This window comes from Mirounga angustirostris, unplaced genomic scaffold, assembly GCF_029215605.1.
Source record: "Mirounga angustirostris isolate CCGP_5_RB_7025 unplaced genomic scaffold, mMirAng1.0.hap1 SCAF_5, whole genome shotgun sequence".
NCBI classification, from domain to species: Eukaryota; Metazoa; Chordata; class Mammalia; order Carnivora; family Phocidae; genus Mirounga; species Mirounga angustirostris.
In genome coordinates, this window is record NW_026991713.1 from 8427242 (window position 1) to 8449814 (window position 22573).

Here is a 22573-nt window from a genome sequence, read left to right on the forward strand (position 1 = left end):
TTCCTCCGCTTGGTCCCGCCCAGGGGTCCCGGAGACGGCGGAGCTCGGAGCCGTCGCGCTCCGGCCGCGGGCTGCTGAGGTGAGGGTTGGCGAGTGTCTTTTCGTGTACAAACAACGTGGCTGGCGTTTCGTAAGTTAGCCGCTCTGTGCGTCAGTGTCCCCATCTGGAAAAGGTACATTAAGACCTGCCCTTAAGATTGCCATGAGCTTAGGGGCGCCTGGGTGGCTCAGTCGTTAAGCGCCTGCCTTCGTTGGGGTCGTGATCCCAGGGTCCTGGGATCGAGTCCCGCATCGGGCTCCCTGCTCGGCGGGAAGCCTGCTCCTCCCTCTCCCGCTCCCCCTGCTTGTGTTCCCTCTCTCGCTGTCTCTCTCTGTCAAATAAATAAATAAAATCTTTTTTTTTTTAAAGATTTTATTTATTTATTTGAGAGAGCGAGAATGAGAGAGAGAGAGCACATGAGAGGGGGGAGGGTCAGAGGGAGAAGCAGGCTCCCCGCCGAGCAGGGAGCCCGATGCGGGACTCGATCCAGGGACTCCAGGATCATGACCTGAGCCGAAGGCAGTCGCGTAACCAACTGAGCCACCCAGGCGCCCAATAAATAAAATCTTAAAAAAAAAAGATTGCCATGAGCTTAGAGTAATAGACTAGGGATGTCTGGGACACTTAGAAAACCCGCTATGTGTTTTGCTATTATTTTTTTGGAAAGATTTCATTTATTTATTTTAGAGAGAAAGAGAGCGCTCGGGCAGGGGGAGGGGCAAGGAGAATCTCGGGGAGGCTCCCCCGGTACCGCGGGCCTGATGAAGAGCTCCATGTGACGACCCTGCGATCATGACCCGACCGGAAATCAAGACAAGAGTCCATGCTCAACCGACTGAGCCACCCAGATGCCCCTGTGTTTGCTATTACTAATTACAGTTGTCGCCCAGCCCAGCTTTACTGCGACTGCCTGTCTCACACCAGCGCAGCTCTGAGGAGCAATGATGTCCAAGGGAGATCGGCATTTGTTGAGTTCCAAGGGAGCCCCTTGCACGAAACTGCAGTGAAAATGGATTTCAGCCAGTGCTGGGACTGAGACTCCCAGAAGCTGAGTGACTTGCTGAGGGTCACCCAGTTAGTAATGGAGCCACCCGACTTCAGAGTCTGCACTCTTAGCCACTACGCTGTGTAGTTCCCAGCACACACCATGCCCTATCCCCTCACGACTTGGTAAAGGCATTTCTGGAACACCTCTTTTCTCACTACCTCCTACTTCAGGCTCAGTCCAAAAAATGTTCCCTAATGATCCCAGTCTTTCCTGTGGTTGGCCAATAATGATAAAACCTCTAACATTTATGGAGGTCTTACTAGGTATCAGGCAGTCGGTTTTTACACGTGATCTCATTTAATCCAGCTGGTTCAGTCACAGTATGAGACTCTTGATCTCACGGTGTTAAGTTCGAGCCCCACACTGGGTATAGAGCTTACTTGAAAATAAAATTTTGAGGACACCTGGTGGATCAGTGGGTTAAGCAAGTGGGACTCTTGGTTTCGGCTGAGGTCATGATCTCAGGGTCCTGAGATCCAGCCTGGTGTCCAATTCTGCGCTCAGTGAGGAGTCTGCTTGATTTTCTCTCTCTCCTTCTTCCTCTGCCCCTCCCCCGGCTTGTGCGTGCGCTCTCTCTCTCTCTAAAATAAATAAATAAAATATTTGGAAAAATAAAATCTAAAAAAAGAATACAATAAATCTCTTGGTGCAATGCACAGAGTAAGTGCTCAGTAAATGCTAGCCATTATTATGATCCCCATTTTGCAGGTGGCAAAACAAAGGCGTGGGCAGGTTGAGCGTCTTGAGAGTGTTCATGTGGAGGAGGGAAGGCTAGGAGTTAACTGCAGGCAGATGGGCTCCAGACACCTGGTTCTCGGCAGCTCCAAATGTACAGTAGCAGGAACTATGCTGCTTTGAAATAACCTATTTCTTTTTTTTTTTTTTTTTAAGATTTTATTTATTTATTTGAAAGAGAGAGAAAGAGCACAAGAGGGGGGAGCGGGAGAGGGAGAAGCAGACTCCCCGCTGAGCAGGGAGCCCGATGCGGGACTCGATCCCGGGACTCCAGGATCATGACCTGAGCTGAAGACAGTCGCTTAACCAACTGAGCCACCCAGGCGCCCAAAATAACCTATTTCTGAGTTCCTCAGTAGGAGGAGACCTCCCAGGGGAATTCCATTTTGAAGTCCCAGCTTGTTTGCTGAGGTGAACTCCCCTTTGCCAGTAACCATGATACTTCAGGGATATTAAAAGTTGCTGATTAGGGGCGTGTGGCTGGCCCAGTCATTATTCGACTCTTGATCTCAGGGTCATGAATTCAAGCCCCACCTTAAGTGTAGAGCTTACTGTAAAAAAAAAAAAAAAAAAAAGTTGCTGATTAGATCTCAAGGCTTCAAGATCTTACTTTTGACAAGTTTCTTTTTCTGTCGCCTTTCCATTTTTGCTTTCATTTATTCATGGATTCACTCAAAACCCTATGGATCACACCTGTGGGATCTCCTAGATGACGAGTGACCTCCTGTCTTCTTATAGGCCTCTCATAACTCTCACCAGAGTTCAGCATTTTGTTTTGTTTTAAGATTTTATTTATTTGACAGAGAGAGACACAGTGAGAGAGGGAACACAAGCAGGGGGAGTGGGAAAGGGAGAAGCAGGCTTCCCGCTGAGCAGGGAGCCCGATGCGGGGCTCAATCCCAGGACCCTGGGATCGTGACCTGTGCCGAAGGCAGACGCTTAACTAACTGAGCCACCCAGGTGTCCCCAGAGTTCAGTGTTTTTGCCTTTCCAACTGATGGCAGACTCAGTGGGGGCAGAGATCATATCATCTCATCATGTCATCATGATCAGAGATCATGACATCTCGGTCACTGTGTCCCTGGCACCTAGCACAGGATCTAACATAGTATAGGTGTTCAGTAAATGTCTGCTAGATGAATGAATGAATGAATGCTGCCCAAAGGAGTCTAGCAGAGAGGGAGAACTAAAGCCCACAGTAGGCAGGATACAAGTTAGAGCCTGACACTACACTTCCTCTTTCCCCACCTCTCACATTTCTTCAATGTCCCCATTCCATGGATCCTTCGTGCCTCCACCTAGACTCCAGAATTAGCAGCCAGAATTGACTGAAGCACTAATTCCAGAATACCTTGGCCATCAGAGAAGCCCATCAGTTAGTTACCTGGGCTCGTCACTCAAGTCTTCTACATCCCTTCTTGAACTGCAGAGGCTCGGTGTTGGGGGTGAGGGCAGACAATTCTGGGAAGATGAAGAATTTACTTCCGGGAGCTTCCCACTCTTTGCGGAGTGTGTCAGAGCTGTCACTGCTTTGATGTGCAGTGATGAGTTTACTATTCTCACTTTCCACTGTGACTGTTGCAAACTCAACTGTCACCTCAGTCTTCCAGCCCTCTCTCCTGCCTCTGCTTCACCCTGCTGTCACTTTTCCCCCTCAACATAGGAGTTTCTGCCTCCAGTCTTCTAGATCTTCATTCAGGAAAGGATCTTGCTCTTTCAATTACTTTATGTCGAATCTTTAATCTCTCTAGTTCTGCCTCCCTTCTTGTGATTAAAAAAAAAAAAAAAGCACAGGTCTCTTCCACTATAGAAACATCTTCACTTGCTCTGTTACCTCCTTAACATGGAAACCTCTCTTTCTGGCTGCGTCTTCACCAACCATTCCTGGCACTGTGTGATTTGCAATTACTTAATCTTTCAGCACCTGGGTCTTCTCACCTGCAGAATGTGGCTGATGATTCCCAGGTGTACAGTGCTGAGCAAAGGCAAGAATAGAAGCTGACTCCCTACCTCACTCACCGTCCAGGACTCCTCCTGTATTGAACAAATGTGCCCCCCTCCCTGCTTTATTCCTTAGCACTGTCATATAACTTCTGCCCTCTGGTTTCCTCCAAACCACACTCACTGATTCCTCAACAAACTTCCTGTAATAAACAAATCAAAAGGCCCTTTCCCATAACATATTCGTTTGTCTATATTTGCATGAAGAACCACTAATATGTAACATTGTATGTCAACTATACTTCAGTATTTTTAAAAAAAAAATAATCACTAATAAAGTCTGTGTACTGGGGGGACATGCAGGCAATGAAATAGGCAGGGAAAGAACTGGGAGCCAGCTTCCTAATGTACGGCTTTATGTCGTTTTCATTTTTGAGTCCAACAATTTTTCTTGTTTCCTATATTAAATCACTCCTCCTGGTTGATTGAAGTGCTTAGCCATTTTGACAAGCCCTCCCCCTTGCTTTGAAAACAAAACTGTACTGAGTCCCCTCCCTTTCTGACTGCTCTTTTGTTGCTAACATTTCCCCTTCTCATTCCTGGAAAAGGAAGCAGTGGGAGTTTCCCCAAGATTTAACCCACCTTTCCTCCCACTGGAAACGGCTTGCACATCTGCAAGGCTTGCCTTCTGAGTCTGCGGGTTCTCCAAAGCTTTAGTTCTCGATCTTCAAAAGCCACCTAGACACTTCCAGCTGGTTGTCACTGTTACCTAAATCAACATCTCTAGATCAGGAGTCTTACATTTTTTTAAAAATTCTTTTATTCTAAGTAGGCTCCACAGTCAACATAGGGCTTGAACTCACAACCCTCAGATCAAGAGTTGCATGCCCTACCGAGCCAGCCAGGCGCCCCCGTCCCTCTTTCTTAAATTCTTGATGTAATGTCCTGTTGCCCATTAGAATCATTCATTCCTCAATGGTGCATACTTTGTGCCAGGCATTGTACTAGGCATTGGGATACAGTGGTCAGCTGATGAGGCTACAGGGTAGAGGACAAAGGCAAGAAGAGAGGGAGGTAAATTTGGAGAAGTAGATGGGAGGCCAGACCAGGAGATCCTTGTTGGAAACAAGATATTTGGGGGTTTTATTCTAAACAATGGAAAATCATTAAAAGGCTTTAATGATGGAGGGTGACTTAATCAGATTTGTGTTTTGAAAATATTCCATCTGTTATGTATGGAATGGATCAGGGGCAGGGAAACTGGGGTGAATGACACACGAGAAGCCAGTTGGACTAATGCCGTGGACTAGATAAGACCTAGGGGTATAGATCTAGCTTGGATAAGAGAAGTAAGAGCAGAGGAATTGAAGAAAGGGAAGAGATTAAGAGGTACACTCAATCCATTTTAGTGATGGATTAATTCTGGGGAGTAAGGGACAGGGTGGAGTCAAGGATGCTCCTGGGTCTCTAGGTTTTATCATTGAATGGATGATAATGCCATATACCATGGGGTGGGAGGCGGGGCTGCAGGCAGGACAGACTTCCGTTCTGGATGTGTTGAGTTTGCAGTGCTGTTAAGATGTCTAGGTGTTTTGAAATGTTGAGTAGACGATTATACATCCAGGTCTGGAGCCCAATGGTAAGGGCTGGAAATATAAATTCAGCAGTCATTAGCACACAGATGGTAATTAAAACCATAGGAGTGTTAGGCTCTGGAGCTGGTGATCAACACAGAAAAGAATTCTGCCTTAGGGCACCTGACTGGCATAGGACTCCTGGGTCGTTGAGTCAAGCCACAAATTGGGTATGGTGCCTACTTAATTTAAAAAGGAAAAAAAAAAGAATTCTGCCTTTTGTGTGGTGCTTACATTCCAGTGAGGGAGATGGATGATGAAGAATAAACAAGATAATTTTAGAAAGTGGTAGGTTCCAGGGCGCCTGGGTGGTTCAGTTGGTTAAGCGTCTGCCTTCAGCTCGGGTCATGATCCCAGGGTCCTGGGATCGAGTCCCGCATCGGGCTCCCTGCTCAGTGGCGAGTCTGCTTCTCCCTCTGCTCCTCTCTCTCCCCCTCCTTGTGCTTGCTCTCTCTCTCTAGTTCAAATAAATAAATAATAAAAAGAAAGCGATAATTTCTTGTTAGAAAATACAGCAGGACAAGAGCATAGAGTAACTTAGGGTGGGGGTGGGGGTGACAGCTATTTTTTTTTTTTTTTTTTAGTTTATTTATTTAGGTAATCTCTCCACCCAATGTGAGGCTCGAACTCATGACCCCGAGATCAAGAGTCGCATGCTCCTCCGATTGAGCCAGCCAGGCACCCCAGTGACAGCTATTTTTGATGGGATAAGCAAGTTAAGACCGCACGTTTGCCCAGAGACCAAACAATGATGCAGGGACAAGAGCATTCCAGGCAGTGGAAAAAGAAGTATGATGCCTTCAGGTGGGCATGAGTTTGGTGTGATTGAGAGAAGGAAAGCTAACAGGGATCGTGTAGGATTGAGATTGAGAATCACAGGGAATGAGACTGAGTATGGGTTTTGCGGACCATGGTGGAATTTGGATTTTTATTTTAAGGAGAAAGCCCTGGAGGGTAGTGACATGAACCAGCAGAGAAATCTGGGGTGGGCGTGAGGGGAGGATGGCAGATGGGGAGGGCCTCCTGCAGTGGTGGCTGGACCTGAGTTGCTTGTGGGAAGATGTGGACCATGTGGGTAAGTATGTTTAACATACAGCTGAAGGGTTTCCTGATGGCTGAATTAGTGGTGTGAAGCAGCTGTGAGTTTGAACCATTAGGTGAACGGTGGTGCCATTTACTGAGATGGTTAAGACCAGGGAAGTAGATTTGAGGAGGAAGGTGGAGGGATTTGACCGTTAGACTTGGAAGTAGACAGTGAGTCAGTTGGACAGGACATTAGAAAGGCCACGGTTGGAGATATAATTTGGGTAGGATGGCAACATGTGTTGTATTTTTAAAAACACAGGACTGGTTGGGGCGCCTGGGTGGCTCAGATGGTTAAGCGTCTGCCTTCGGCTCAGGTCATGATCCCAGGGTCCTGGGATCGAGCCCCACATCGGGCTCCCTGCTCAGCGGGGAGCCTGCTTCTCCCTCTCCCGCTCCCCCTGCTTGTGTTCCCTTTCTCGATGTGTTTCTCTGTCAAACAAAACAAAACAAAACACCCTGGGCTGGTTGATCTCATCTCGGAGGATCAACGTGACTAGAAAGCAAAACTCAGGACTGGGCCTGAGCCCAGGGGCACTCCAAAATTTAAAATTTAGAGCTCAGTCAGAGGAAAAAAGGGATTAAGAAAGGCGGCCAGTGAGGAGGACACCACCTAGGATTTTGGCACAGAGAACAAGGCGGCGCCTGGGGTTGAGCACTGACAAAATCCAACATTTCCTGGCCAAGGCAACAGAGGCTGAGAGAGATGGAAGAGGTAAAGGAACACATTAGAGCATAGAAGGAAATCCAGGGGCTATGGTATCAAGAGGTAAATGGCTGTGTCCACTGACTAGGGAGGCTGTTAGTGACCTTAGGGGAACGACAGAGGCAGAGACCCAGGAAGGGGAGGAGAGAAAATTTCTCCAGAAGAAACATGGGACAGCAGCTGGTGGGGCAGGGGCCAGACAGGGGCCCACAGGAGGGTGTCTACAATAGCATGGACTTGACTGAGCATGCCGACTGGCCAGGGCTCCCAGCCAAACACGTGAAGAAAAAATGGATGATGGAGAGTCAAATGTACCCAAAGGGGCTGGAAGGGAAAGGGTCCCACACACTGAAGGAAGCAGCACTTGAAGGGGGAAGCACCTCTCTCTGATTACACTTTGGAAGCAGGAATTTAGGGGATTTTTCTGACACCTCTCATTTTCTTTCTCTGTGCATTAGGATGCTCGCTGCGTCGCGTCAAGGTCTCATTGCCGGTTGGTTACAGACTGACAGGAGTCCTTATTGGCCCCATCGTGACTTTTTTTCTGAGCCATGCTGCTCTTAGGTACTGGCAGAAAATACAGAGTAGGGTTTCCAAAGTGGGGATTTTGTCACATGGTTGTCAAAACAGGAGCAGCAAGGGAAGGTGTTAGCAACCATGTTGTTGAAATTATGGGCTACCAAACCTAACCTGCATTAGGAAGGAGGAAAGAGAGGGCCGATGGGTTGGAAGAAAGTAAACAGGTCAGTGTCCTGGAGTGGCTGATGAGTTTTAAAACACAGGAGTGAGAACCAGTTGGGAAGACACAAGGGTAAAGTCAAGGATGCTAAAATTCATGATTCTGGAGGGGAGCGATTTGGGGTGACTATGGGAGTGTGTGGCTGGGGTGGTCTGGAGGAAGAAACTTCGTAGAAGCCTGGCTGTTAGGGCGGATTTCCATGTGGACACTTGGGAGTCACCTAAGGTGATGGCAGGGTCCACAGGTGTGAGGAAGGCTAAGTCGGATGCTAAAGTCTTAACCATTACCTTTCATTCTACAACCCCCCCATCCTTAGCCATTGACACATTTCTAAAATACTCCAAATTTAAAATAAAGTCCTTGGTGATACATGTCTTCAGAGTTTCTGCAACGCTCTCTATTCCTCAGAAATAGCACTTGCTTGGAACAGGCCGGCCCTCGAGCTGTTCTCAAGCATCTCGTTCACCTCGTCTCACATTGCCCAGCATTGACGTAGTTTACCACCCAAGAATTGGAAGGTGTATGGCCTACCGCTTTCTACAAGACTCACTTAAGAACATTTTCTCAGAAACCCAGGTGCTTTTCTGCAGAGGGCATTTTGGCACAGTAACTTCTGGATCCTATCTGGATTCCTGTTACGGTTTCACCAGTGATTGAGAGGAGTTTCAATGAAATAAGTGAATGTACATTACATGGCTCACCCAGTCTATAGTAAGCAAGCGATCAGTGTTCCCTATTATTAGCTAATTAAATTCTTCTGAGCCAGTTTCCTCGTGAAATGGGTTCGCTGCCATCTGCTTGGCACAGCATTCTGAGAATGAAGTCAGACAATGGTACCTGGGAATTAGAAAATGTTCATTTCCTTCCGTTCCTCCCCTCTGCCATTCTAGAGGCGCTTCATGGCCACATGTCCAACAAGTCTCTGTTTTAGCAGCTAAGCATATATAAGAGCCTGTTGGGATGGGGGCAACCTCCTCAGCCAGCCGGCAGTGCTCAGAGCAGAGTGGGGCGCAGAGTGCAGGACTTTTGGAAACAGCGGGCTGGCTTCTCGTCAGCCACAGCCTCCGGCGGGCATTCCTCTCCGCTCCCCTGGTTCTCACTCCAAAGGCAAGGAGGGATTAAACAAGACAACAACAAGAGGCAGAAGGAGAATATCAAGTTTCTTTTAGAGACTGGGGACCCCGCACTGGGGGCAGGCAGCGAGGAGCCTGGGCCCACCGCCGCCCCGCCATGCTGACCACCCCAACAGCCAAAACCTCACAGGGCGAGACAGACACAACGGAGGCCCAGTTCAGATGCTGAATTTCGGGGAGCTTCCGTGGGTGGAGCAGGGAGGGAGAGAGAAGAAGAAACAAAACATAAACCAACAACAAACTAAATCGGCAGAATAAAACAGGAAACCACAATCAATGCTTAGCAGCCAAACACATTTATTAGTCTTTTTTCTTTTTTGTTTTTTTTTTTCCAGGAACCCAAAAATATTTTGTAGTTATAATGTAAGCAACTGAGTTGCACATAATACAATCATATCTTTCCAAAATAAAATAAAATAAAAAACTAAACAAAACAAAAATAAGCTGTTTAAAAGCCCAAAAAAACCCTTCAGAAAACTCTTATATATGCATTACATCATCTCTCAGTTTTAATGAAATGACGGCGACTTAGTTCCTCAATACGCAACCTGTCACAATCCAATAAACACCACCCTTTAGTTTTTTTTGTTGGTTTTTTCTTTTTTTTTTAAATCCAGCATGAGAAATACAGTACCTGCTATGGCGAAAAATACACATAAAATGCAACTTTTCAGCTTATTTGTACATTAGTAGAGTTTAACATTTTATTGTTTGTTTTTTTCTTTAAGTGAACCAGTGATTTTAAGTACCACTATACTAAAAAAGTAAAATAGAGAAAAGGGGGGCCCAGCCTGCCATGCAAGTGCACCTCTAAAGTGCCTAGTTTCTGTGTCCATGTAAAACCAGTAATATGAGGAGCAATTTCAACACATGGGAGTTCGATTAAACCTCTATATGTTTAAGGAAACACACACAAAAAAGACAATGCCATATCCTTCCTTTTCTCCCCTCACACTTCCTTGGATCCCATCATCCGCTTCCTCTGTTGCCCGCCAGGAGAGAGAAAAGAAAGCCGCCAAAGTAACATCGTAAAAGCTATTTCAAGTATAAGAAAAACAAAACACTTCTAGGTAACTTGCAGAGAGCGTCACTATGTGCAGCTATGGAGTCAGGTTGGTAGGTTTTGTTTCTGCTGAGTGTTTCAGATGAGAGGATTTTTGCTGTACCTTCCTGTTAACCTGTTTGTGTGCAAAGTTGGAAAGCTGCCTTTTAAAACTCCAGCCTCTTTCTGATGCCTTTCTCTGTGCCTTCTGTTGAAAGGGGCCAAGGAGAGAAGCGAAGGGAGGAGGGGAGCACTTCTCCCTCTTCCCTCCTGTGCCGCCCACCCCTGGACCCCCTCACTTCTCTTGTTCACCATCGGCGACCTAATTAGCTCTCTCTCACTGCAGAGATTCCCATGCTTGTTTCCTGATTTGGTAGGATATATTGTACTATGTAAACACAGCCCCTAGGATTATGGAACCCAAAGCAGCATTTATATCTCCAGCTAAATGGAGAAAGATAAAATAGTCCAGAAACCTCTCCTCAGGTTGCTTTTGTTGTCTCTTTTTGGTTACTCAAAACAGGGATGGGTGGGGTGGGCACAGAATTAAGTTGTAGGCAAATAGCAGAGTTAGGAGTGGGCACAATTGAGCTGTTTTGTCTGCCTTTTTTTCCCCTCCCAGAAGGATTTTTTTTTTTAATAACCTGTTAAAAATGTTCCTGCACCTTAAGTCATACAGAGGTTAAGGCCAAGGGTGCAGAATCTTGTGCACGTGTCTCTGTGAGCACATTCGTGGTGCAGGCACCATTTTTGACGACTTCTGTGAGATCACTGGACACACTTTGGTCACTGGTGTGTGCAAAGGGTGGTGGGGCGGGAGGGTCCCAGGAAAGAAGTGCAGAGATCAGCAAAGCCCTTTGGGAGCATCGTGGATGGATATAAGGGCAGTAAGAACTTACGAACTTATGGGGGACCGGAGGAAGGAGACCGACAGAAAAGGGGCCTCCAAACAAACAACAGAAATAAAATCCAAAGGTGGATAGCGCCTCAAATCAGAAGGTGGGTGGTGAATAGGTGTGCATTTATTCTCAAGCTTCTTTCCCTCGAAGGAAGTCGTCACTATACAAGATTGGTGAGCTCAAACTAAAAAGGGCCTTTAAACAGATACAGGGTTTAGCTTTAAGATGCGGCGGGGGCAGGGGGGGCAGGGGGAGAGGCGTTTGTGAAGAAGCTATTCAAAACGATCTATTCTGACCCTGCCTTGTGGGTCGCCAAATCTAGGAGAGCCGTAGCTGACAGATCCTACAAGCAGCATTCGTTAAACGTTATATCCCTCTACCTAATGTCAGCTTCAAGCTTCACGTAGAAAGGCATTCAGAGGAATATGCCTGAGGGTGCCCACACCTTTCAGGAAGGTTGTTTGCACGTCTCAGATGAATTTCCTTCTAAGTAAGAAATCAATACATTTCTAAAGCATTGTAAAGTGGTAAGTCTATGAATTCTACAGTGCCGAATTGAAATGCCAGGGATGAGTCCCTTTATGAACCACAGAATGCTACTCGGTTACTCAAAAAGTGAGCCTGCGGGTGAAGCAGGAAAGGTCGAGAGCTCAAGGTCTGAGGTTAAAAAACATCCTGCAGTGCCTGGAGGGGATGGATCTTCTGGAAGAGAGAAATTTGGACACTCCTCACCCTGGAACTAGATCTGGAATAGATGGCATCTCTTCGAAACAGGGTTTGGACACGGGTCGGCTGCCACTGTGTGTGGGAGACAGTGGAGAGACCACCACCCCACAAATGCACGTCCACTCCCCTGACCTGTTCTGCTTTCTCTTCTTAAGCATGAAAGAAGATCTGAAACTTCAGATGGCTTAAAAAAAATGGAAAAATATCATATTTCAGGGCTACTTTCACAGCAAAGAAAAAAATTGTAAAAGTTATCCTACTATTTACACATTCATATTTTAAAAAGGATAACCCACTGGTGTCAGAGAAGGAGAGGGGAGTTAAGGGTCTACATCGCAGGGGAAATGTACCTCGAGGTATTGTTTTGTGTTAGACAGCTGAAACGTCAGGATCTTATTTGTTTGTTTGTTTTGTGTTTTGTCTAAAGGCAATCTAACAGATTGGAACCCTGATAAGATTGTGCCTATACACCCTGCACGGGGCACGAGGAGACTGTGATCAAGTCTGTTACTCGTTACAGTACTGTGAACATCAACAACAAAAACTGCTTGCGTGGAAACACTGAATACGGGCAGAACAATCTCTGGCTTATGATACTGTAGGTTGCAGATAATGCCTAGACCAGAGCAACGCAGGTGCCAGGATTCACCACAGGCAAAATCAACAAAGGAACTCTATGAGGACGAGGAGGAGGCTGTAGGCGTTCCCGTGTCCAGCACCTCATTGCTCACTAGCTCTCTAGCGGAACAAATGCAAGGAAGCAGAGAGATTACGTTTGGCTGAGGGGTCGTGGATGAGGAAGAGACTTCTTTTTGCCTGCCAAGCAACAGTCCTCTTCCCCACAGAGCAGGGCAGTTTCCTTATAAATAAGTTCACTTAAAAAGGATTAAGGAAGAAAAAAAGAAAAATTAAAAGGAGCGAGGAGGAGGAGGAGGAGGAGTTCTGGAAATCGACAGAAAGATTAACTTTAAGGTCAGCACGAGTGAGGCATGGTTTCCTGAGCTTGAAAGGGTTCTGAATTCAGGAAAGGATGAGTACTTTTTCCCAGAGAACACTAGGGCCTTTGGGGCCCCCTGTCGCCCTGGGCTAACACTGCACGGCTAGGGCGGAGAATCCTGTAGCACACCAGCTGACAGGAACTGCAGCGCCCCCCTCCCCGGGACTGCAGGGAGGGCTCCAGGTCTCTTTCCACCTCACTGTGCCGACCTGACTGCTTCCGGCTCTCACTCCCCTTCCCCGCCAGGATGTGGGGATACCATGGACACAGAAACCGTAGAACAAGGATGCAAAGCTACTTCCTTCCCCTTTCTGCCCTCCCCACCCCCCCTTTTGCAGAATGCATAGTTACAATTCACGTTACAAAATAAAGAAGCAATGATGACCACATATGGGACCTTTTTTTTCTGAAAAAAGAAAAAATCCAACAACCTCTTCTTAAATTCAGTATCAAAATTCACATTTGCATAATAATACATTTCAAGGCCATTAGAGAGGAATGAGAGAGAAGCACAGAAAGCCGCATCTCTCCTCCCTTTGTCTCCTGAATGAAGCTGAAGGAATCTTGCGGGAGGGATTGTTTTCCTCTTTGGGGAGTTCTGAGGAATTATGGAGATGGCCCTTAGCATTCACTTGCGGTTTCTTTAGAAGATAGGGCATGGGGAGAAGAGGTGGCATCGTTTAAAACAAACACAAAAGCAAATGAAGAGACACTGCAGATTTCTATGCTTAACTATAATAGTTCTGAAGAAATAAAATATGATTTCAGATTTTTCTCTTCTCTTTCTCAAACACTTCCATCTTATTCTCTCAGAAGCTTTTTCCTTGCGTGTAATACCCTGTTCGCATAAACAGCAACATGATGTGAGGAAAGTAACTGCCTTCTTAGGACACAGACTCACAGGGTGGAAATGCGCTGCCCGCCCCCGCACACGGAAGAAGCTAGAAAACGCCTTCTTGACATGCATGAATGTGTCACAAACATCACCATATTTCAGTTCTCCAGTGCTTACAGAAAAACAAAAACTAAAACAGCCACACACACACACACACACACGAAGGAAACTAGGTACTGCAGATAGATCAATTCAACCTGCACTCTTGGATGAACCTGGGTCTCTGTCATTGTGCACCATCATCACCTCATTCTCCCTCCCGAGCCCCAGAATCTCTTCCACACAACTCTACACTGTGCAATATCGATGCTAATGAAAACTCCAGAGCCGCCCCTGGGGACCGCCAGGAGGATCGCTGACTTCCCTAAAGACTACGCTGACCGCCTTGCTGTTTTATCCCCACGGTTAGCTTCTTCCTAGAACAGACGGTCTCTGTACTCACAAAGGCACATTCAGAAATACTACACTTAAGTAACTAATTCCTTGGACAAAATTAAAAGGGGGGGTAGGGGTGGTGTTTTAAACACATTTATTCCAACTTATCCTGAACTTTCTGGCGAGAAGTGTCATGCTGAATGCATCACTTGGTGAGAACCTGTACTACCTTTAAAAGGTATGTTAACTTCTTGAAGGATTCCAAAGGTTTTTGCTTAGTTTTGTATAAAGACCCCCCCGCCTTGTTCATTTTTGGCGAAAACATTTAGGATAGACTCTCTTCCTTTCCATAAAGCTCTGCTGTAAGGCTAGTCCTGCAGGAAGACTGCTCCAGCTCACCTCCTACAACCCAGCCCTCAGAACCATGCACACCTGTCGAGCCCAGGGAGAAGGCATGCCAGATTCTGTGGGAGGTCCCAGAAAGCAGGGGAGAAGGGAAAGAAAAGGACTTCAATTCACATCTCTGCTACAACGATATTGTAAACTATCTTCACAATTTTTCTTTTGCTGTTCCCATTAGCAGTAAAGAGGAATTTCTTTTTGTAAAGACAGTCTCAACGTATTAACCTTGGCTCGAGACGGGCCAGTGGATTGGGAAGCGAGGACTGATAGCGTTGAAAACTGAACTGAGGCACAAAGTGCTTTGGGGAAACACTAATTCTTTTTTATTTAAAACAGAACACTTCTTGCCTTCATCTGACCTTTCCTCTCCCATGGACAAAACAAGCAGTTGTCACAATGAAGACCCCACAATGGGAGTCTGGCAGAGACCCCTTGGTCAGGGTGGTACCAATTTTCCTGGTGTGCAGTTTCTCGTTAAAAACAAACTCAGGTATGTGGCTAACTGCCAAGAACTATTTAAATTCTGTGCGGCAAACACTGGCAGCTTCTGTCATTTTCTTTTTTTTTTTTTTAAGTGGTGGTGGTAGGAGGATACTACAAGAGATTGACAGTTTAAAAACCACTCACGTTAGAATACTTGATAATTCCTTCAGATCTAGTCCAAGTGACCACTCACCTAAGTATAGCAGGAATGCCCGGCCAGTGGGGAGTTGTTCTGTTTCCTGACCAGTGTTCCCTCTGCCATCCTGTAAATGTTCATGGCCTCTTTTCTTTGGCAGTGAAGGCAGTGCGGGGGAAGCATTGTGGGCAGGGCAGGGAGGGTCAGTGTTCTATTTTTATTAAGTTATTACTATGTTCATAGGTTCTTGAAGCTGATCATTATTTTAAATCTAAAGAATGTGATGCCAGTACCCCCTTTGTCAAATTCAAGGTCAAGAAAACACCACCATCATTAATAAGTAGGGACCATCTCTGAAAATACACACACTTTTGGCACTGGCCATAAACCTACAGAGCTTATTACAGGGTACGCACTGACTCTGGAAATACAGAGAACATTCTATGTGGGTTTTTGTTTTTAATAGATTGATGATGTTCTTGACAACATTATGTGTATTTACCTGTTTCTAGACTGTGTGGACACCCTGTACTTGTAGGTAAGAAAGCTAAGAGGGTGTGGTGCAACGGGCAGCAGAGGGTGAGGGCATCCTATTTTCTGAATGGGTTCTGAGGTCTATAGATTGATAATTCACTGGACACACAGGCTGGAATATTTTCAACTGCACCATCACATGCAGCCTCAGCAACACAGTCACAGGAAGGAAAACAATTCAAGAATAAGATTTCTTTTTGCAGTATCACTAAGAAGCGTAATTAATGCATAGGCTTGAAGTGTGACAAAACTTGGCAAAAACTGGAGAAGAAAAAGTTTGATTTTTTTCCCCAACCAGCTAAAAATGCATCTCTACTCCTAGTAAAAGACCTTATAGATAGCTGAAACAAAAGAAAAAACCCCAAATCCAAACAATAACCTACAAAGTGTTATATACTGAATTTGAACTCTGAGGATGGGGTAGAAGGGGACCTTTTCTATATAAAGACTCAATTGTTCCCTAATCTTAGAGATGGCTATTACAGCCAAGTCTGCTGAAAACATTTTGTTTACACTGCAGAGGAAAACAGGCTTGGCTTAAGCATTTTGCTCAGCAGAGACATCTTCATTTTGTTTAAGAGAAGAGTCAACATGGCAAAATATAAAAAAATAAAATTAAAAAGTACACAGCATCTGAGGTCGATATGGAATCTGGCTGTTAACCTTACAAAAACTGCCCCCCCATGGCAAAAATTCAAGTGAATATTTGCAACACGTCGTCAATAGCCCGTGAAATGTTAGTTTCTGCTAGATATATTAATAAAAGCTCTTCCAAATTCTTAGGTAGGAATTTCTTTTCCTCTCTTTTTTCTTTCTTTTCTTTCTTTTTTTTTTTTGCATAATCTCAGATACCGCATTCAACCCACAGGAACTTGGAAGAACCAACTACTAATTTATGCTACATTCACATCAGAAGAGGTGGGAAAGTTCTTAAAAGAGGAGCCATACAATTAGAAAATTAAGCTGCTATAAATAAAACATCGAATGGCAATCAATGGATAATGTTGATTTACTGGGGGACACTGGTGAAAGAATTTGGTTTGGAACCTTAACATGCAGCACTGCTAACTTCTGTGCATGTCGCAAATGGAGAAGATCAAGGCTAGGTATGGAGGGATCAGAGATGCCCTATGGGCCATCCATTTCTTCACAGTGTCTCGGAGATCTGAACTTTGTTTTTTTGTGGGTTTTTTTTTTTTAAACACCTAAAATTAGGTCATGGCACTGGATTTCAACTGCCAGTAGAGGTCTCCAGTCTGATGGAAGACGTCTCTTCCCCATGAGTGCTTTTTCCTTTTGGTTACTCATGTGGTAGACCGAAACCAAGTTTGTGATGTTTGAAAGATGGGCACCTCCAGCCACTAGTAATCAAGTGTTTAAAAAAAAATAAAGGAAACTAGTAAAAATTGGAAAGCTCAAATTTACATGATCGAAATGTTTACAAGATAAATCTACATAATGAGAGGTGACCAGCAAACCTCTGTACACATGCCAGAATGTGGTGGAAGAGAAGCCGCTCCCACCAAATTTTCTAAGTGTTATGGAAGCCACCTAACCTCTCAGCAGACATGGCTCTTGCAAAAGAATACCACAGAAAGAAAAGAGTTTTTCTCTTCCATTATATCCTCACTATATCCTGTTCTTAGGTCACTGCCAACCAATAAAGCAAAGCTTCCAGCAAGTTGACGAAAAAAATGGAGGGGGGGGGGAGTTTGGGGGGGAAGGAGAGGAGACAAAGAAGGACAAGAGCAGAAAAATAGAAACCCCTTTCTACTGGCCCAACACAAACAGACTTTCCAAATCACTGTATGTAGTTGTCAAAGCGACACACCTGGAGAAGTCAGTGCACAGTAACGAGGGCAATAACACAAGGAAGGATCTTGGCATTCCACATTATCAAGACATGAAAGCATATTTAACTTCCTTGATTTCTGTTTATTTATTTTAAATTTAGCCCACTGCCTTTGGGGCCTGTCCAGAACCACTCCAATTTCCTTAATGGGCAAGCGTACTTGTATCTGTGGAGTGGCTGGACCACATGCACATACACACGAGCTCCTCCTGCTTCGGATGTCTGGGTGTATGTACGAAGGCACTAAAGCGGTTTTAGAGAAATTGCAGGCAGCAGCCCCACCCACCCATTACCTGTCGAGCTGGAGTTTCTTTCCCACTGGGAAGCTTAGATGTTTAAAAGAAGCTGTGGTCATGTTTGGGAATTCTGACCCCTGGCCCCAGGAGGGAATACAAAAGGAGAATTCAACATCACGAAAAACTGAAAGGAAATACTCCATATCTCCAGCTGAGGGATGGGGATAATTAAGCAGCAGATCTTCAAAACAGCAATTAAAATGAGCACAACAGTAGCTGGGAGCTAAAAAAGTAAAATCACTTGTTCCTTATTAGATTCTTCTTATTTTCTCCTCCTCCCATAACAAGCGGGGAGGTAAGACAAACATTCTTCATTAATAGAACAGTCCATAGATATTTTCCTCTAGTAATGCCTATATTTAAAATTTGTTCCAAAAATTATTAACCTCTATTTCCTAGCTCTTTACATAGATTCTCAGCAATCCAACCGTACTATTTTACAGATTAGAGTTTACTTTTTTCCTAAGTTGTTCTTTCTATCTTTCTTTCTTTTGTTGCTGGGGTTTGAGGGACAGGGAGAAGGGTTCCCTTAAAAAAAAAAATAACAATCATTAGGGGAGATGTCAGTTCCCTCTTAAATGGAAAGGAACAAAGTGATGGCATTCCCATTTATACAAGCCAAACACTCCCACTAAATGACACACAATTTCAAATAAATCCGTGATAAAGCTCTTAGAAAGCTAATCCTTCTCCCCTATTTTTTAAGATAACGAATTGACCTGTTGCTGCTAAATTGATAATTTTTAAAAAATATTTCTTTCTATGTGTTTTAAAATGTGTGATCCCCAGTATGACAATAATGTTTGGAGACTTTTCTTTTTACATTTTTTTTAAGTAAAAATTGTTTAAACTTTTTGAAGTTTCAGGAACTTGTAAAAGTTTATTAACAGGAAAGAAACAGCCGTCTATCTAGGATAAGATACGGTTAAATAAACCATCTTCAAAAAACTGGCTTCCTACCCTAGAATTCCTGAGAATGCTTGCAAATTTTAAAGCAGGAAAATAAATGTTAAAAACAAAAACAAAAAACACTGTTAAATGCTCCCAGAGTTAGTCTTCATCTAAAATATATATTTATATGTATATATATACGCACTTTTTGGTCTTTTTTTAAGTTTTTAATTTTTTCCCTTTAAGCTTAAGATGGAAGAACATTTGAGCTTCTCATGTTTATTTTTACATATTTCAAATCCCTCATTATGTCTTGTAAACAAGAGGGGCTCTAGCACCCGGCTTTCACCGTAGTATCGTAAGGAACTCAACTAACCCATAGTGCAGGCCAAGGAACCAGCAGGCAGGAGGAGAGGAAGGGGGGGGGGCAGGACACGGCAGTGGACAGGGTCGCCACGGGCTCGTGGGAGCCTCGGGACATGCTCCTGGCCCAGGGCCACTAAGATTTCGCCTTCTGTAGATGGCTGAACACAGCTGCTCTCCACCTGGACATCACCACACACCACAGGGTTTTGCTCCACACACGGAGAGCAGGTGGAGGGGCTGGAAGGAGATGTTTTGTACAAGGGCAGAGGTGGAAGGGGCATGGTGGTGGTGATGAAAACCGGAGAGCAGGAAGAGGGCACAGTTAGTTTTCTACAAGGCATCCAATGGGACTGAACCAACGCTGGAGACTCAAGTTTGACCACCTACCCACAAAGGGTGCATAAAGACTTATATGAGCGAACGCTCACTCGAATTACGCATGTCAATCTCTTTTGAGGCTAGGTTTATAATCAACAGGGTAAGCCAGAGGACTACAGAATTCCCATTCTTTGTCTCATAAAACCATTTAAATGCAAATAATTCAGTTTTGCCTTTTCCTATACACACCCACCCACCCACCTACACACAGACACAAGCTAAAAGTCAAATACATTAGGCATTGTTGTATCCTTCACTGAAGATGCTAAAGAAAGAAAAACTCCCTTGTCCTCACTAGCAGCAAGTTACGGAGGACAGTAGAGGTCTGCTCCCACCAAGGGTTGGAATGGGCAGGTATTTGCTGGTACAGAATGTCGGCACTTTATGTTAAACAGTATAATGCAGACTGGGATGTCCACACAAGTGCTAGCACGTTACCGGCATACGTTCCCCTCCCCCCTCCCCACCCGCCCCGCCAGCCATCTGCTTTGTATAAAGGGGTACCCCTTCGGGTCTGCCAGAACTCTTCACAAAAAGCAGTTTGATACATGTTGATTCCAACATAAGTACATACATGTTGGTGATAACTGTGGATTAAAGTTGCCCCCTAGTCGGCCCAGAGTACTACTACATTGATGCTTTAAAAAAAAAAAAAAAAAGTCTTTAAATACCGAAATAAAAAAAGCAACATTACAAGGAAAAAAAAAAATAAAGAGGTCAAAACCAAAAAAAGGTGCAATACTTAAAAGTCTCTGCTAAGTTATACCTGCCTAAGCAAAACCACATACACAGGAAATACACAACACAGAGAAACAAAAGGAAACGCTTGAAGTACACACTGGTTTAAGAACATTCGTTAAGTAAACGTTTCTGTCAGTGATGGCCTGGTGCTGTAACACGCCACGGCCTGGCACAGGTAACGCTCAGCGAGAGAGGAGCAGAGAGGGAGAAGCTGCAGGTGCTTTCAGGAGGCTGCTCACAACCTGTTTGTTTCCGTTTTCGTAAAACGAAAAAGAGAACCAATGGAAACCTTTAATGCGGCATTACCTGACTTTCTGATGACTCCTCATACCTGATGACACAAGAAAGGGGGAACATGGTTTTTCTGCTTTTGAGACACGGCATTAAGTAAAAAACTCTCTTATATCATCTGTTCCCATTCAGACTAACGGACGAAAAACCTAACAGATATTCAGATGTGCCTGGTGGCCACGTACTTTAAAAAACAGAAATAAATAAACACACAGTTGCTCCAAGAGGTACCTCCTGCTCTCCTACTCTTTTGGACTTGGCAGTGCTCCCACTCTACTGCTAGGTCAAAAGAAAAGCAAGAGAAAACTCACTCAGGCTAATCTGCAAATGGAAAGGAGCTCCCTGCTTAAATCATTAAAAAGCACTCTGTTCATCTTAATGCAGCCCAACGGAGTTGCTTTAGTAAGCAGTGGCTCCCGGTGCCTGTGTGTTCTGATAGTTAAAAAAAAAAGAAATAATAAAATAAAATAAAATAAAAAGCAGATGGCCGGCCAGCCAGCCTGCAGACTGTCAGCAATGCAGCTTTCTGAGATCGAGTGGGGGAGGAGGAGGAGGACACGGGCGCGCACACACACAGAGACAGAGAGAAGGATGCACGCGGATGCGCATGAACACACGTGCACACACATACCAGAACGAGCATGCCTGGGCAGTTACATGTGCCAGAACACACTGGTATTTATCAACCAGCCAATCACAAATTTTTTCTTTCTTTTTTTTTTTTTTTAGGTTTTGTGTTTTTGTTTTTAAAGTGAGGCTCCGTCAAGTCTTCCCCCCGCCACCCCAACAATTCTTTTGAATTCCCCTCCCTCCCAAACGTGGTAGACCTAAGGACGGAAACACACCCAGTGCAAACAAAGTTAAAAAGCTATTTTTTTTTCAGTATATATGTTTCTTAGCAACAACTTCCATATAACATGAAAAAAGTGAAAAACTAGAAACTAATTTTTTTAATTTTTTTGTGTTTAAATTTAAATGGTATGTGTACTTGCTTCACATTGTCTTTCTAGGTTGGCGTTCATGATTCAAGTATTTCAAGAGTGATATGTTCTCTTTTTGGATTCATATTCCAAACGAAAAAACTGAAGTTATAAGGGAGGCAACTATGTGCTCAGACAGTCTGTCAATGACCCACCTTTTTTTTTCCTCTCTCCGTTTTCTTTTTTCCTTTTAAAAATGTATTTATTGCAAGTTGAAAAAAAAAACGAAAAGGTCAAGTTAGTGCTGCTGCTGTTCCAAAAAAGGTCACGAGGTCAGAGTTGAAAGTTCTAAGTTCAGATTGAATCCGACCCTCCTCCCAGAAGGTCACCAGGTAGTAAGGGAGCAGGGCTGCCCATCCTATGGGGGTCTTCCACAGCTGGGACTCCCCACAAGCTAGAAGAATAGTTTGGGGGCCCCCACAGTGAAGCGCCAGCAAGATCGGCCCCGCTGCCGCCGCCCGAGCTGCTCCACTGCCCGAGCCCTGTGGACCCACCGAAAAGATTCAGAGCAGGTCCGACGGGGTCCGACGGGGTCTGGCCGGTCTCCAGCGACTGCCAACCTGCGGCGGGTGCACTGGGGGTTGCTGCAGGTGTAGGCGGCTGAGCCTGTGCCAGAAAGCGGCTAACTTCATCGTCGGTGGCAAACTCAGCCAGGATGGTAGTGTTTCCCAACACACACCTAGGAAAAAGGGGAGGGAAAGAGCTATGGATTTGAGGGAATCCTACAGCATCCACAGGGACTGAGGGTTCTGAGTCCTCGAGAGTCAAAGTGTGCTCCTTTGACCAGCAGCTTCCACATCCCCTGGAAGCTTTTTTGAAGGCAGAATCATGGGCCCCACCCCAGGCCTACGGGATCAAAACCTGCATTTTAACCAGACCAGGTGATCGAGAGGCACTGCTTTAAAGCAATAAGGTATCGCTAAATCTCAAGACATCCAAAGACTCCTAGAGGGTACCATGTATCAGTAATCTTTTGGTATATGGAATTCATATGTGGAGAAAAATGTCACCTCTCTTTGCCCCCATGGGAGGTGAAAGGTCACACCACAAGCATCAAGGTGACCCAGCTTTAGACATCTGGAGGTGCCGCTGCTCTGTGTCAGGACCGGGCTCACTGCCTGAGCCTCACCACTGCTCGCTCGCTGTCTGTGGCTTCTGCCGTGGCATCTGCTGGCTCCCAGTCTGACAGCAGCTAGGAGGGGGGATGGTCAAAGTGTGATCCAGTCCCAC

At 45.1% G+C, this 22573-nt stretch overlaps 1 protein-coding gene and 1 long non-coding RNA gene across 15 annotated transcripts in view; one reads left to right on the forward strand and one right to left on the reverse strand.

Annotated features, from left to right (window-relative positions):
• LOC129045765 (uncharacterized) lies at window positions 1–12291 on the forward strand. 2 transcript variants are annotated; one of them, XR_010411308.1, is made up of 3 exons: window positions 1–79; window positions 7646–7751; window positions 12154–12291. It is a non-coding gene; the product is annotated as an uncharacterized LOC129045765 (long non-coding RNA). The 2 variants fall into 2 exon arrangements; XR_010411309.1 differs by having other exon boundaries at window positions 46–173.
• TNRC6B (trinucleotide repeat containing adaptor 6B) overlaps window positions 9340–22573 on the reverse strand; it is a 256919-nt gene continuing 243685 nt past the window's right edge. For all 13 annotated transcript variants that reach the window (XM_054506809.2, XM_054506803.2, XM_054506805.2 and 10 more), the window contains one exon: window positions 9340–22022. In XM_054506809.2, coding sequence (XP_054362784.1) covers window positions 21638–22022 — 385 coding nt within the window. In that variant the 3' untranslated portion in view covers window positions 9340–21637. The remainder of the gene's footprint in view (window positions 22023–22573) is intronic.